We start from the raw sequence: 12,439 nt of genomic DNA, 5'->3' as shown, positions 1-12,439 counted from the left end.
TAGAAAGAATGTGGATTTATTTTTTAGCAATTTCCTGTGGGCTGGCTTTGGTAGCTGATGTCGCCTTTTCTCGAAGTAAGGACTGTGAAAGTTACGCTTCATTTCTGCTGTAAATCTGTTTATAAAATAAATGTGATCCTGTTGGGATTCACATTTATGTACTTAGCCAGGCAGCTCTTGCATTATGCTTGCCTGTGCGTCGTTTCAGTCTGGGGACTTTATTTAGTCATTCAATTGAAGTCGTGTATATATTGAATTTAGTCATTCAAAAGTCGTGTATATATTCAATTGAAGTCGTGTATATATTGCCAGAAGTGTCCAAGAATTGAGGAAACCTCTCGGAAGGATTGAAGAAATCATTAAATAAGGTGCATCCTTAGCTTCGCCCTGACATCCTCTTCATTGCCTTTTCTGGTCCTTTCTTTTACAGAAGCAAATGGACCATAGTTACAGAAACTGCAGGTTTTAGACACCCAGACGCTGATCATATTTGGATCGAAATATCCATTAAACGTGTACAGCTTAAGTAGGGTGGCTTATTAAGTTGTATGCTATTAGTATGTAACACTCATTCCTGGGACCAACAAAGTTCATAGTCATGTCATTAAACTTAATTTTCATTTCAGTATCGTGAAGAAAAAGTGTAAAGAAGAGCTGCTGTCCGTTTAATAATAATAATAATAATAATAATAATAATAATAATTTTCTGTTAGCTTAATTTGAACTGGCAGTGGAAAAATTTACCTTAGCGTTAGTAGTTAAAGTGAATATTGGGAGCGTTGAGTATAAGTAACAACGAAAGTGAGGACAAAAACATCAATAGATGTTGATGGCATGAGAGGGTTAATTGATGTGACTTTCGCAAATCGATAGATATTGATTGATTGGCCCAGTAGGTCTGTGTTTTTCTATTCTATTTGAAAGTCACGTTCAGTAGAATGAGCGATCAAACTGGTTTCATTTGGAGGAATGATCAAAATATTTGTCATACCTGTACTATTTTAGACAGTCGGCTTTATTGACGCCTGCCGCCTCCCACATACAAAATGTTTGCCTTGGGGTTCCACAGTTACTGCTCAGTCAAGCAGAGATTTGAGTGGAAGCGACATATTCGCAAGAAATTCGGGAATTTTTGTAGCATAATATGGCCTCCATATCTCGTCGCTTTCTATCTCACACCGACACATGACGCCGATGACGATCGTTGCATTTGTTGTTGCTTCGGGCCGGTGGATGCCATGCCGCCAGTTGTAATCGCACTCATAAATGAACTGAATGAGTGCTCTCTCTCTCTCTCTCTCTCTCTCTCTCTCTCTCTCTCTCTCTCTCCTCTGTGATCAATGTTTTTAATTTATTTTAATTGGTCAGTTTATGGAACGTCTTGTTTCCGATAACGTAGTACCGTCCTTTATTCTGTTGTTTATTAGTGAATCCTTAAAGTATTTTTCCACCACAGTTTGGTCATTTTTATTTTACTGGATATGTTGATTTTAATCATTTTTCGGTAATGAACTTGACCCTGTTTAGCAATTATTTTCATACCGCTCTCTCTCTCTCTCTCTCTCTCTCTCTCTCTCTCTCTCTCTCTCTCTCTCTCTCTCTCTCTCATCTGATCATAGTGGATTGGAGAGCTTTCCTTAAATCTTTCAATTTATATATATATATATATATGTGCGTGTGTGTGTGTGTGTATAATGTGTATGTATAAATTTATACTGCATGCATGTGCAATCTGCAGTGTATGTACTTCATCTTAACTCTTGAGTGATTATCTATGTCATCATTTAGGTAACTGTTATTATCTCAGCCAAATAATAAGTAGGAAGAATAGCCGACAGTTCTCTTGTGTCTGTGTGTTTTACCGAGCTGCTGCTCAAGAACTGATTAACGGATTTCGTGAACGCTGGAACAAAACAGCCATTTGGTGACCTCTTCCTAATCATTAACTTTTCTTGTGGTCATCAGTGAAGATATGATGATTCGACGCCGTGGAAACCTTGTCCGTTATTTCTTAAGAAATTATGTGTGGAGAAAACGTTTCTTTAGAGAAAATAGAAGTTTATGTTGGTATACGTAAACCCTGCACTGTATTACTATTAGCGTACCTTCACTCTGAGAAGTGGACCTAACAGAAAAGTGGGTCGAGACAGCAAGTCTCAACCTTAGGATGTATCATGCACCGTCTTTTGTACAGGCTTTTAGAGGTGCAAGTATTAACGTGTCATTCTTGGGCAAAGAAAATGTATATGGGTAAACATTGCCTTTCATTTTTATTATTATTGTTGTTGTTGTTGTTGTTGTTGTTATAAATAAGCTTAGTAGCATGAGTCTTAAAATGGAGAAACAAATCCACAGTTATGTATATGTACGTATATTTAAAGTTAAAATATGCTTTACTTACATCTTTAAATATATGTGTACATATACGTACATAACTGGATTTGTTTCGCCATTATTATTATTATTTTTTTTTTTTTTTTTTTTTTTTTTTGCTCTATCACAGTCCTCCAATTCGACTGGGTGGTATTTATAGTGTGGGGTTCCGGGTTGCATCCTGCCTCCTTAGGAGTCCATCACTCTCCTTACTATGTGTGCCGTTTCTAGGATCACACTCTTCTGCATGAGTCCTGGCGCTACTTCAGCCTCTAGTTTTTCTAGATTCCTTTTCAGGGATCTTGGGATCGTGCCTAGTGCTCCTATGATTATGGGTACAATTTCCACTGGCATATCCCATATCCTTCTTATTTCTATTTTCAGATCTTGATACTTATCCATTTTTTCCCTCTCTTTCTCTTCAACTCTGGTGTCCCATGGTATTGCGACATCAATGAGTGATTACTTTCTCTTGACTTTGTCAATCAACGTCACGTCTGGTCTGTTTGCCCACGTATCACCCTATCCGTCCTGATACCCATAGTCCCAGAGGATCTTTGCGTGATCGTTTTCTATCACTCCCTCAGGTTGGTGCTCGTACCACTTATTACTGCAAGGTAGCTGATGTTTCTTGCACAGGCTCCAGTGGAGGGCTTTTGCCACTGAATCATGCCTCTTTTTGTACCGCCGGTTCTGTGCAAGTGCCGGGCATTCGCTTGCTATGTGGTTTATGGTTTCATTTTCGTATTGCACTTCCTACATATGGGAGAGATGTTATTTCCGTCTATCGTTCTTTGAACATATCTGGTTCTTAGGGCCTGATCTTGTGCCGCTGTTATCATTCCTTCAGTTTCCTTCTTTAGCTCTCCCCTCTGTAGCCATTGCCATGTGTCATCGCTAGCTAGTTCTTTAGTCTGTCTCATGTATTGTCCGTGCATTGGTTTATTGTGCCAGTCCTCTGTTTCTGTCTGTCATTCTCCTGTCTCTGTATATTTTCTGGTCTTCGTCTACTTTTATTAGTCCTTCTTCCCATGCACTCTTTTAGCCACTCGTCTTCACTGGTTTTCAGATATTGCCCAGTGCTCTGTTTTCGATGTTGACACAGTCCTCTATACTTAGTAGTACCCTCTCCTCCTTTCTTTCGTGTTATGTATAGTCTGTCCGTATTTGCTCTTGGGTGTAGTGCTTTGTGTATTGTCATATGTTTCCTGGTTTTCTGATCTATGCTGCGGAGTTCTGCCTTCGTCCATTCCACTATTCCTGCGCTGTATCTGATTACTGGCACTGCCCATGCATGTGTTTATGGCTTTTATCATATTTCCGGCGTTGAGTTTTGACTTGAGTATCGCCTTGAGTCTCTGCATATATTCTTTCCTGATTGTGTCCTTCATCTCTTGGTGTTTTATATCCCCTCCTTCCATTATTCCCAGGTATTTGTATCCTGTCTCATCTATGTGTTTGATGTTGCTCCCATCTGGTAGCTTTATCCCTTCAGTTCTCGTTACTTTTGCCTTTTGTATGTTGACTAAGGCGCATTTTTCTATTCCAAACTCCATCCTGATGTCCCCAGATACAATCCTTACAGTCTGGATTAGGGTATCTATTTCCTTGATGCTCTTACCATACAGCTTGATGTCGTCCATGAACATCAGATGGTTGATTCTGTTGCCTCTTTTCTTGAGTTGGTACCCGGCATCCATCTTCTTTGTAGTACTTTTGTCATTGGAATCATGGCTACTACGAAGAGTAGTGGGACAGTGAGTCGCCCTGGAAGATCCCTCTCCTGATATTAACCTCTGCTAGTCTTATTCCAGAGCTTGTAAGTATTGTATTCCAGTTGTGCATTGTATTTTTGAAGAAACTGATGGTGTTTTCCTCTGCCCCATATATTTTCAGGCATTCTATTAGCCATGTGTGTGGTATCATGTCGAAGGCTTTCTTATAGTCTATCCATGCCATGCTTAGGTTGGTTTTCCTTCTCCTACTGTTCTTCATTACCATTTTGTCTATCAGGAGCTGGTCTTTTGTGCCCCTACACTTCCTTCTGCAGCCTTTCTGTTGGTGGGGGATGGTGTTTGTCTCCTATAGGTAGTTGTATAGCCTTCACTGATGATACCTGTTAGTAACTTCCACATTATTGGTAGGCAGGTGATAGGCCTGTAGTTACCTGGCTATATTTCCCTTACTCTTGTCTTTTGTACTAAGGATGTTCTTCCTGTGGTCATCATTGGTGCTTGGTGATTTGAGATACAATGCTGGAGTTGTTCTGCTATTCGTGGTGTAGGGCCTTGAAGTTTTTGAGCCAGTATCCAATGGACTTCATCGGGACCTGGGCTTTCCAGTTTGGCATTTTCTTTAGTTGGTTGTCTTGACTGTGTCTGTCGTGATCTCTGTGAATCTTTGTTTTATTCTCCCTGTTTCTTCTTCCTTGACTTCCTGGAGCCATGTTGCATGTTTGTTGTGTGATACCGGATTGCTCCATATGTTTTCCCAGAGTCTCCTTACTTGGTTCGGCTTAGGAATTTCTGGGGTGTTGTCTTCCCCTCTTAGTTGGCTGTATAGTCTTTTTTTTGGTTTGTTTCCGAATAGTTTGTTCTGTTGGTATCCCTTATTCCTGTTCATGTACCGTTGGATCTTATGTGCTTTGGCCTTAAGCCTCTGTTTTACATCTTCTATTGTGTTGTTTAGTCCTCTCTTGTACTTTGTATTTCTCGTTGAGTTCCTCCCTTGTTTTCTTGCTTCTTAGCCTTTTTTCTGCCATCTCTTTCAGTTTACTCAAGTCAGATCTCATCACCATGATTTGCTTTTCCAGGCGCCTTTTCCAAGGAGATTGCTGTTTTGGTTTCTGTTGGGTTGGTTGTGCTGGTGTTCGAATCCCCATCAGTTCTGCTACTAATCTTGCTCCTGCATATGTCAAGTTATTTGTTTCTGTGATACTGGTGGTGTGTATTATGCCCACTTTATTTCATTGACCTCACTTGTTTTCTCCCTTAATTTCTTGTGTTGTAGGCTTTCATGGAGGGGATCTTTGTTCTCTCTGTATCTGGCTCCATCCATTGTCTAATCTTTTCTACCCATTCCGTCCTCTCTGTTACTTCGTCGGTGTTTCTTCGTGTGTCGTTGTTTGATACCTCATCCTCCCTGTCGTCTTCTGTGGCATCGTCTCTCAGTTCGTCTTCGTGTAATTCGTTGTCGTGGGACATTTCCCTTTCCAGTTCTCTTTCTGTTGGGGAGAGCCAGTTCTTTTTCTTTATGTTCCTTACTTGGTCTGCCAGCCTCTGCTCTGTTTGGGGGGTGTTATTCCTCTCATTCCAGATGTTGACCAATCTTCTTCTATATCCTCTCTCCGTCGGGTTGCTTCTGATGTAGCAGCTCCATATTTCCTTATTTTCTTCTCTTGTCCATTTCTTCCTTTTTGCTTCTGTAGCTCCAATCTCAGGCTGTTGATTACTATCGTTGTGGTGATCAGTTGCTGGATGACGACCTCCAAGTACCTGACCGTCTTCCCCTTCAATTGGGTTGAATACCTGGTTGCCGGACGAAGCTCCTCTGTTGCCAGAGGTTCCATTTACGTCGTTGTCGTTTATTCCTTCATTTCTTTCCATCATTGCTGAGTTTTGCTATTTAACCCATAGCTGGGCCCTACCCCATCAGGGATAGGTACTCATTTACAGCTGAGTAGACTGAGGAAATTATGGTAAAGATCCTTTCCCAAGGAATCAACGCCGAGGAGAGCGGTCACCCATCCAATGACTGACCAGCCCCAATGTTGCTTAACTTGACTTAAGTCTATTGACGACCTAACCCACTCCTCCACGGCGCCACATATTTTTATTATTATTATTATTATTATTATTATTATTATTATTATTATTATTATTATTATTATTATTATTATTATTATTAGGAAGGGAGTCTTCTCTGAAGGCAGTAGCATTGAATACTATAGCAGTTTCAACGGCATTTAATTTCTATAGAATTTATATAGAATCTCCTCAATTCTTCTTATTATCTTTTTCTCGTCAGCATGTAGCTAGTGTATTAGGTTTCCTAAGGACTTATAAAGATTTCAGTTGCTTAGGTTTATTCCTCTTAACATGTCGACAGCGCACAGGCAGTCATCAATGAGAGTATACAGTAAAGTGAATTAAGATACGTTTTACAAGTATTGTACACGACCTTGCCTGCTATAAATACTTGTAAAACGTATCTTAATTCACTTTACTGTATACTCTCATAGATGACTGCCTGTGAGCTGTCGACACGTTAGAGGAATAAACCTAAGACAACTGAAATCTTTATATGTCCTTAGGAAACCTAATACACCACCTACATGCTGACGAGAAAAAGATAATAAGAAGAATTGAGGAGATTCTATATAAATTGAATGCCGTTGTAACAGCTATATTATTATTATAAGTATAATGATTATTATTATTATTATTATTATTATTTTATTATTATTATTGATTATTATTTATTATTATTATTATTATTAGAGTAATAATGTACCCTTTTGTGATGTGTGCAGGTTTCAGCGGGACACGCTCGCAGCTTTCAAAATCCCGGGTTTCGTCTCGGCAAAGCCCAGGGTATGAGAAGGACTTCCGGAATTTCGACTACGAGAGCGACTTCGAGACGGACGATGAAGTAAGCTCTCTCTCTCTCTCTCTCTCTCTCTCTCTCTCTCTCTCTCTCTCTTCTCTCTCTGTTTTACGTATTACTCGTTTTATGAGGCTTGTATGTCAGAGGTAAAAGTCAGCAGTCTTTTGCGTGTTCTCTGTGGTTGACCTGTATTGGTACCCTGGGGGCATAGGGGCGTAGTGCAAAGGCCGCCATCTATCAGGGTAACACTTTTGTTCTACTCAGTAACTTGTGTGACGGGGGCCGGATTTCACTCTAAATGATTTCGGGTGGGTTATCTGATGATCCAAGTTTGGAATGTTTGGGTCATTTTTAGAATTAGGCTTGAAAATTGGAGTTTCCTAATATTTACTGTTTCACTGAAAAGCTTATTAATGGTGAAGACTATAGATCTTTTGTATTTTTTCCTTATGATTAAATGATTAAAAATGATGGTTAAAATGAAGAATGACAACTGAATGTGACCAATATTTTTCTCTATCTCTCTATGTGGAAAAAAAGCGAACCGTATTATTTGCAAACTCAGCTGCATGGCCAGTAGATGAGATCTTAATGGTTTCTCAATTTGAAAATTTCTGTGATGAGCCACATCATGGATGTCGAGTTGGGGAACCAATGTCGTTTTCTTATCGTTTGATTATAGGATCATAACATCACAATATCCAACACGACGCTCTCCAAGATTAAGCTCTTGAAGAAGCAGAAGGAGAACATGAAGGAAGTGGAGAGACGGAGGCAGGAGAGAGACAAGAAGAAGATCCAAGAGGAAAGAGCGAGGAAGTACAGGCAGTTGGAACTCCAGCACAGTCAGAATTCCCTGCAGCCATCGAAGCCCTCCAGTGGTGACGCCCACTTAAGTACGTTTCTGCTTTTCTGGTTTTATAGAGGTAGTTGAACTAGTATTACCGTAACATCACTGAATTATTGTAGTTAGTTTATCATTAATTTTAAGTTTTGCTGTTAATGCATTTTCTTGTCTGTGATTTTGTGGGTTTCTTTTTCAATCTTCAGAAGAAAACTGAAAGAAGTTTTTGTTTGGTAAATCTTGGTATATTGTCATAAGCTCACATAAAATTCTTAACCTTTATAAGCCTGCTGTCCTTGTCCTGAAGAGGGAGTGGAACTAGATCAGATTTTCCTCACGGACAGATTATTTATATCGGGTTTCTGGATAACTGCTCAACCTCTCTGGTTTATTGAGGTTATGTCGCCCTTGTGCCGCTCAGGAGGTGCGGGGCATTTTAAGCGTATTCATGAAAATATACCAGAATTTGTCACTCAAAGTCTTATTATATCCTTATGGTGAAAGAATATGATTGTTCTGCATAGACTTCAGCACTCATAATGGAAGAATGGTTGTAGCTGTCAGTACGAGAGGCATGTTCATAGTTACAACTTGATTGATGCAACTTAAGGGGCGTGCACGGCGCGAGACCTGCTGTTGGGCTCTCATGCACTCACGAAAGTTTAATTGTTTGAATATTTTCATTTAAGCAGAGCCATGGGTGAAGTTTAAAATAAGTACATTAAGCATAATATTGATCCTCCTTTTTTTAAATAAATATATATTGGCGTGAGGATTTTCTGGACTAAGAGGGTTTGTTAAAAGCGTCACTCGCGGCAATGGTGGCAATTATACATGACGTGTAAGACAAATGTTTTGCAAAGCGTTCTATTTTCGAGTCCTGTATACACGGTTCATAAGATAATGTGTGCGAACATGCTGTTGCAGGTAGTATACAGTAGTTATGCAAATGTAATATGGTTTTTTTTTTTTTTTAGATATTTTAGGGATATTTATTTATAAAATTTTGTAGTGAACGTGTTACGAAAAATTTCCTTTCCTCATTTCTCTGGTTCTTCAAGTGTGTAGAGTTCACAGCATTGCATACCACATTTCACCATAGTTTATAGTCTCGTTAACTCTGTGGAATGTGTATCTCATTACATTTTCTTGAATCTAATTTAAAAGTCTTGTCTTAGCTCGCAGTAACCATAGAGGTTTCGCCCACCTGATTCTCTCCCCAGCTTTAGCATGCAGATATCGTGTGGTCTGTCGTCTACTGCCTTTTCTCTTTGACACTGACGAGCTTTTTTAACGGCAGAGCCTATATTGTAAACTTTCGAACTTGTCATTGTGCTTCAGGACCATGTTGGCCTGGCACTGGACGGCACTAAAAATAAATTCCAAGTCTTCAGTATAAACTCAGTGTCTCTGAGGCTCACACACACCGACTTGTGCTGTTCCATGGCGCTGTATGGAATCGGACGTAGTATACGCTTTGCCCTACCTGAATTTCGGTCGTTGTAATCGAGAAATTGTATTAAGGAAAATGATCATTTTACGTCTTTTTTTTTATTACAGTATGACCGTTGATGTGTGTGTTCGTATTATTCATACCTATGTGAAAATGCTCTTCTCTTCAGTATTAACAAATAAACGATTTTTAGAAGGAGCAAGAGATATGATGAAATGAATAGCACATTCTACCTTGTCATTCAACGAAGCCCCTGATAATACGGGTGTCCGGCTGGGGCCTGGAATATATTGATCCATTTTTTCTTTTCTTTTATTTTCTTTTGTTAAACTTTCTCATTTGATTTTATGTATGCGTGTGTGCAATTGGGATTATAGAATGCATGTTTACTAATTATTAAATCTGTTCATCTCACAGTTACTGCATAAATATTTTACTATATAAAAAGACTCATGAAATTAAGTGTTTGAAAGGTTCGTGTTCGTAAAACAGCAACAGTCAACCATGGACGCCTGCACGTAGGGGCAAGAGGGGCCACTTGCCCCCCCCCCCCCCCCCAACCCCCCCCCCCCCCCCAACCCCCGAAATCCTGTAACCACAGGTGATTACAGTTCCGTTTCAAATGAACAGTGGCTGACCTGAAAAAAAATGTATTACATTTAACTGTATCACTTTGTTTTCCTTCCATTCTACAGCACATTCTTTCCTTTTAAGTAAATGAAAGGTAGTCTTATGATATTGTATTAGATTTTTATGCAGTCTATAATTGCGTTATTCTTGCAAGAAATGTTTGGTTTCAGTTGAACAGTAGTACTATATGGAACTATTGAAAAAAAGGTCAATGTAACTTTCTGTATTTTTTGGGGAAAATATGCTGCGGGCGCCCATGCAGTCAACCTGAACAGTAACGTGGTTAATATCATACTTTCTATTTCATCATTATTTCTTGAAACAAAATGTAACTGCACTTTGCATTTATGCATAAATTCAGGACTGTAGTAGTACATACTTTGTATATTTAATGAATCCCGATGACGTATTTTGGCAAAATTTTTGAGTAAACAAATACATGCACGATACTTTGGTACAGTATAAATGCGTTTGGATTGTAGGAGACACAAATACGCACATGTACACATACAGATTTATGGATGTGATTTCTGTGTATTCTTGTTTTTACATAAAGTTATAATTATGATTTTGTGAATGCTAGATATACCTTTAAAGTGAGCTGTACAGTTTTTTTTATCAAAGCTATTATTTATATGTTGCTTGCATGTAAAATTCTTTAGAAACGCTTGGAAGAATTCGAACTGAAGACAGAAAACGCTGTTTTTCATTTTATGACTGATTCTTATGATACGTAATTTTCATGTTTTACTTCTCAAACCGCATACACATTGGCCTATGTCTCCGTCTTCAATTTTTTTTTTTTTTTTTTTAGTGCTTTGAAGTTTCGGAGCTTGTAGCATACACCAATTTTCAGTTGCTTGGAATATTTTGAAATATTTATTCAGATATTTCACCGAACTGGTGCTTTGTTTTGAAGCCTAATGGGACAAGGCAGTGCAGTCAGTCCCTATTGGGGTAAATAATCACTTTGAAATGTAAGAAGGAAAAATATGCTGCAAGTGAGGTTCAATGCCTGTGGTCTCGTGATGAGGTATTGCAATCAATAACAGCCAGTGCACCACTTGCCATCTGGTCCTCGACCACTTTGCTCCTCGCTGGTAATAGAAGTTTCGGGTGCAGTAAGTGGGTCACTAAATCACTTGATTGCTAATGTTTTTATGGGAGACTGCTCTTTTTAACCCTCCAGTTGAAACAGTCGGACAGGGCAAATACATACATGCTTGATTGATGTGTCATTTTTCTTGTCTAAACGCCATAGTTTCGTCACAGCTTTGACTTTTTCAGTGTTCATGTATGTTGGCATATTATGTTTGCTGATGTGTCTTTGTCTATTACCCCTTCGAAGTCATTTTTACATATTGAAATTCTATCTTGTTTGATTAATTAGTGGCTGTGTTGCTGAGATGCGTCTGGTATCAGGTCTAATGTGCATTTAAGACTGGAGGGAGGTAACCAAATAATTATTATTCTCAAACCGTAGACTGTGCCATAATATCCCACATTCTAAATGTTTGTTAAGTGCACTTTAAGCTACGGCTAAAAAGAAATAAGCACAGGATAGCGCGTTTAAGCTCGTTTAAGCGCGCTTAAAAAACAATTATATTTTTGGAATTGGGTTATTATGAGTTGCAAAAATTCCGTTTCTTTATGACTTATGATATGAATTAGAAAGCTTTCTGACCTCATTGCTTACTGCACTCGTTTTTGCAGCTTTTATTCTTCTTCACTCTTCGTTCCATTTTCACTTATTTGGAAGAAGGAAGCAAGCTAAAGTTTAGGCCTTTCGCTTGTGCCATAACGTATGCTTATGATGAGTAGCATTACTTTGGAGAGTTTTATTTGTCACTCCAGTTCATCACATCTTCAAGCGATTATTTGTATACAGTTTTGTGTTAAATGCTGCCTCGAAAACATTCATTATGTTGTTTGTATATTTTTGACTTGCACAAGTTATTATTGACCTTTCGTTCTTTGAGAAAGGAACAAGCAACTCCATAACATATATTCAAGCTTTATAAGCCCCTTCTCTCTTTCTTGGTGTCGTTGGGTAGTTTATCAGACCATTGAGTCCGGTTTTTAAATTCTCATTGGGCTCATCGTTTATCTGATAGGAAATGTATGAACAGTTTTGGGAATATACTTTTTTTTTTAGCAGAAAAGCTTTAAGAGGTTGTGTGGCTACAGCTGATGGCCGGAGTCGTTGTGACGCCAGTTTACGAAATTTTATCCTTCATTTTTGTCATTTTTATTTCAAATTTTTCGCAGTAGTGGGACCCAACGTAAGTTACAAGGGTCGAAGCCCGGCAGCTAGTCCTCTACACAGGTCTAGTCCTTCCCAAGAGGAAAGTGCACCCCGTCAGCCATTTTCACGAGCTATGCCTAAAAGTAAGAGTCACAATACCAACCTAAACAAGACCCTTGGACCTCCAAGTAAGGAGAAGAGACACCGGTCTCTGGAGAGACGGATCAGCCCTCAAACCACCAGAGAAACCTTCAGGTAAATCTTTTGGGTTGTTTTTTTTTATTATGCT

The 12,439-nt window shown here is 39.0% G+C and overlaps 1 protein-coding gene across 7 annotated transcripts in view; it reads left to right on the top strand.

Moving 5' to 3' along the window:
* LOC135205604 (uncharacterized) overlaps positions 1-12,439 on the top strand; it is a 630,437-nt gene that overhangs the window by 537,748 nt on the left and 80,250 nt on the right. For all 7 annotated transcript variants that reach the window (XM_064236380.1, XM_064236379.1, XM_064236383.1 and 4 more), the window contains 3 exons: positions 6,905-7,023; positions 7,661-7,874; positions 12,174-12,405. In XM_064236380.1, coding sequence (XP_064092450.1) covers positions 6,905-7,023; positions 7,661-7,874; positions 12,174-12,405 — 565 coding nt within the window. The remainder of the gene's footprint in view (positions 1-6,904; positions 7,024-7,660; positions 7,875-12,173; positions 12,406-12,439) is intronic.

Source organism: Macrobrachium nipponense, chromosome 24 (genome assembly GCF_015104395.2).
Source record: "Macrobrachium nipponense isolate FS-2020 chromosome 24, ASM1510439v2, whole genome shotgun sequence".
NCBI lineage: Eukaryota > Metazoa > Arthropoda > Malacostraca > Decapoda > Palaemonidae > Macrobrachium > Macrobrachium nipponense.
This window is presented reverse-complemented; position numbering and strand designations above follow the sequence as displayed.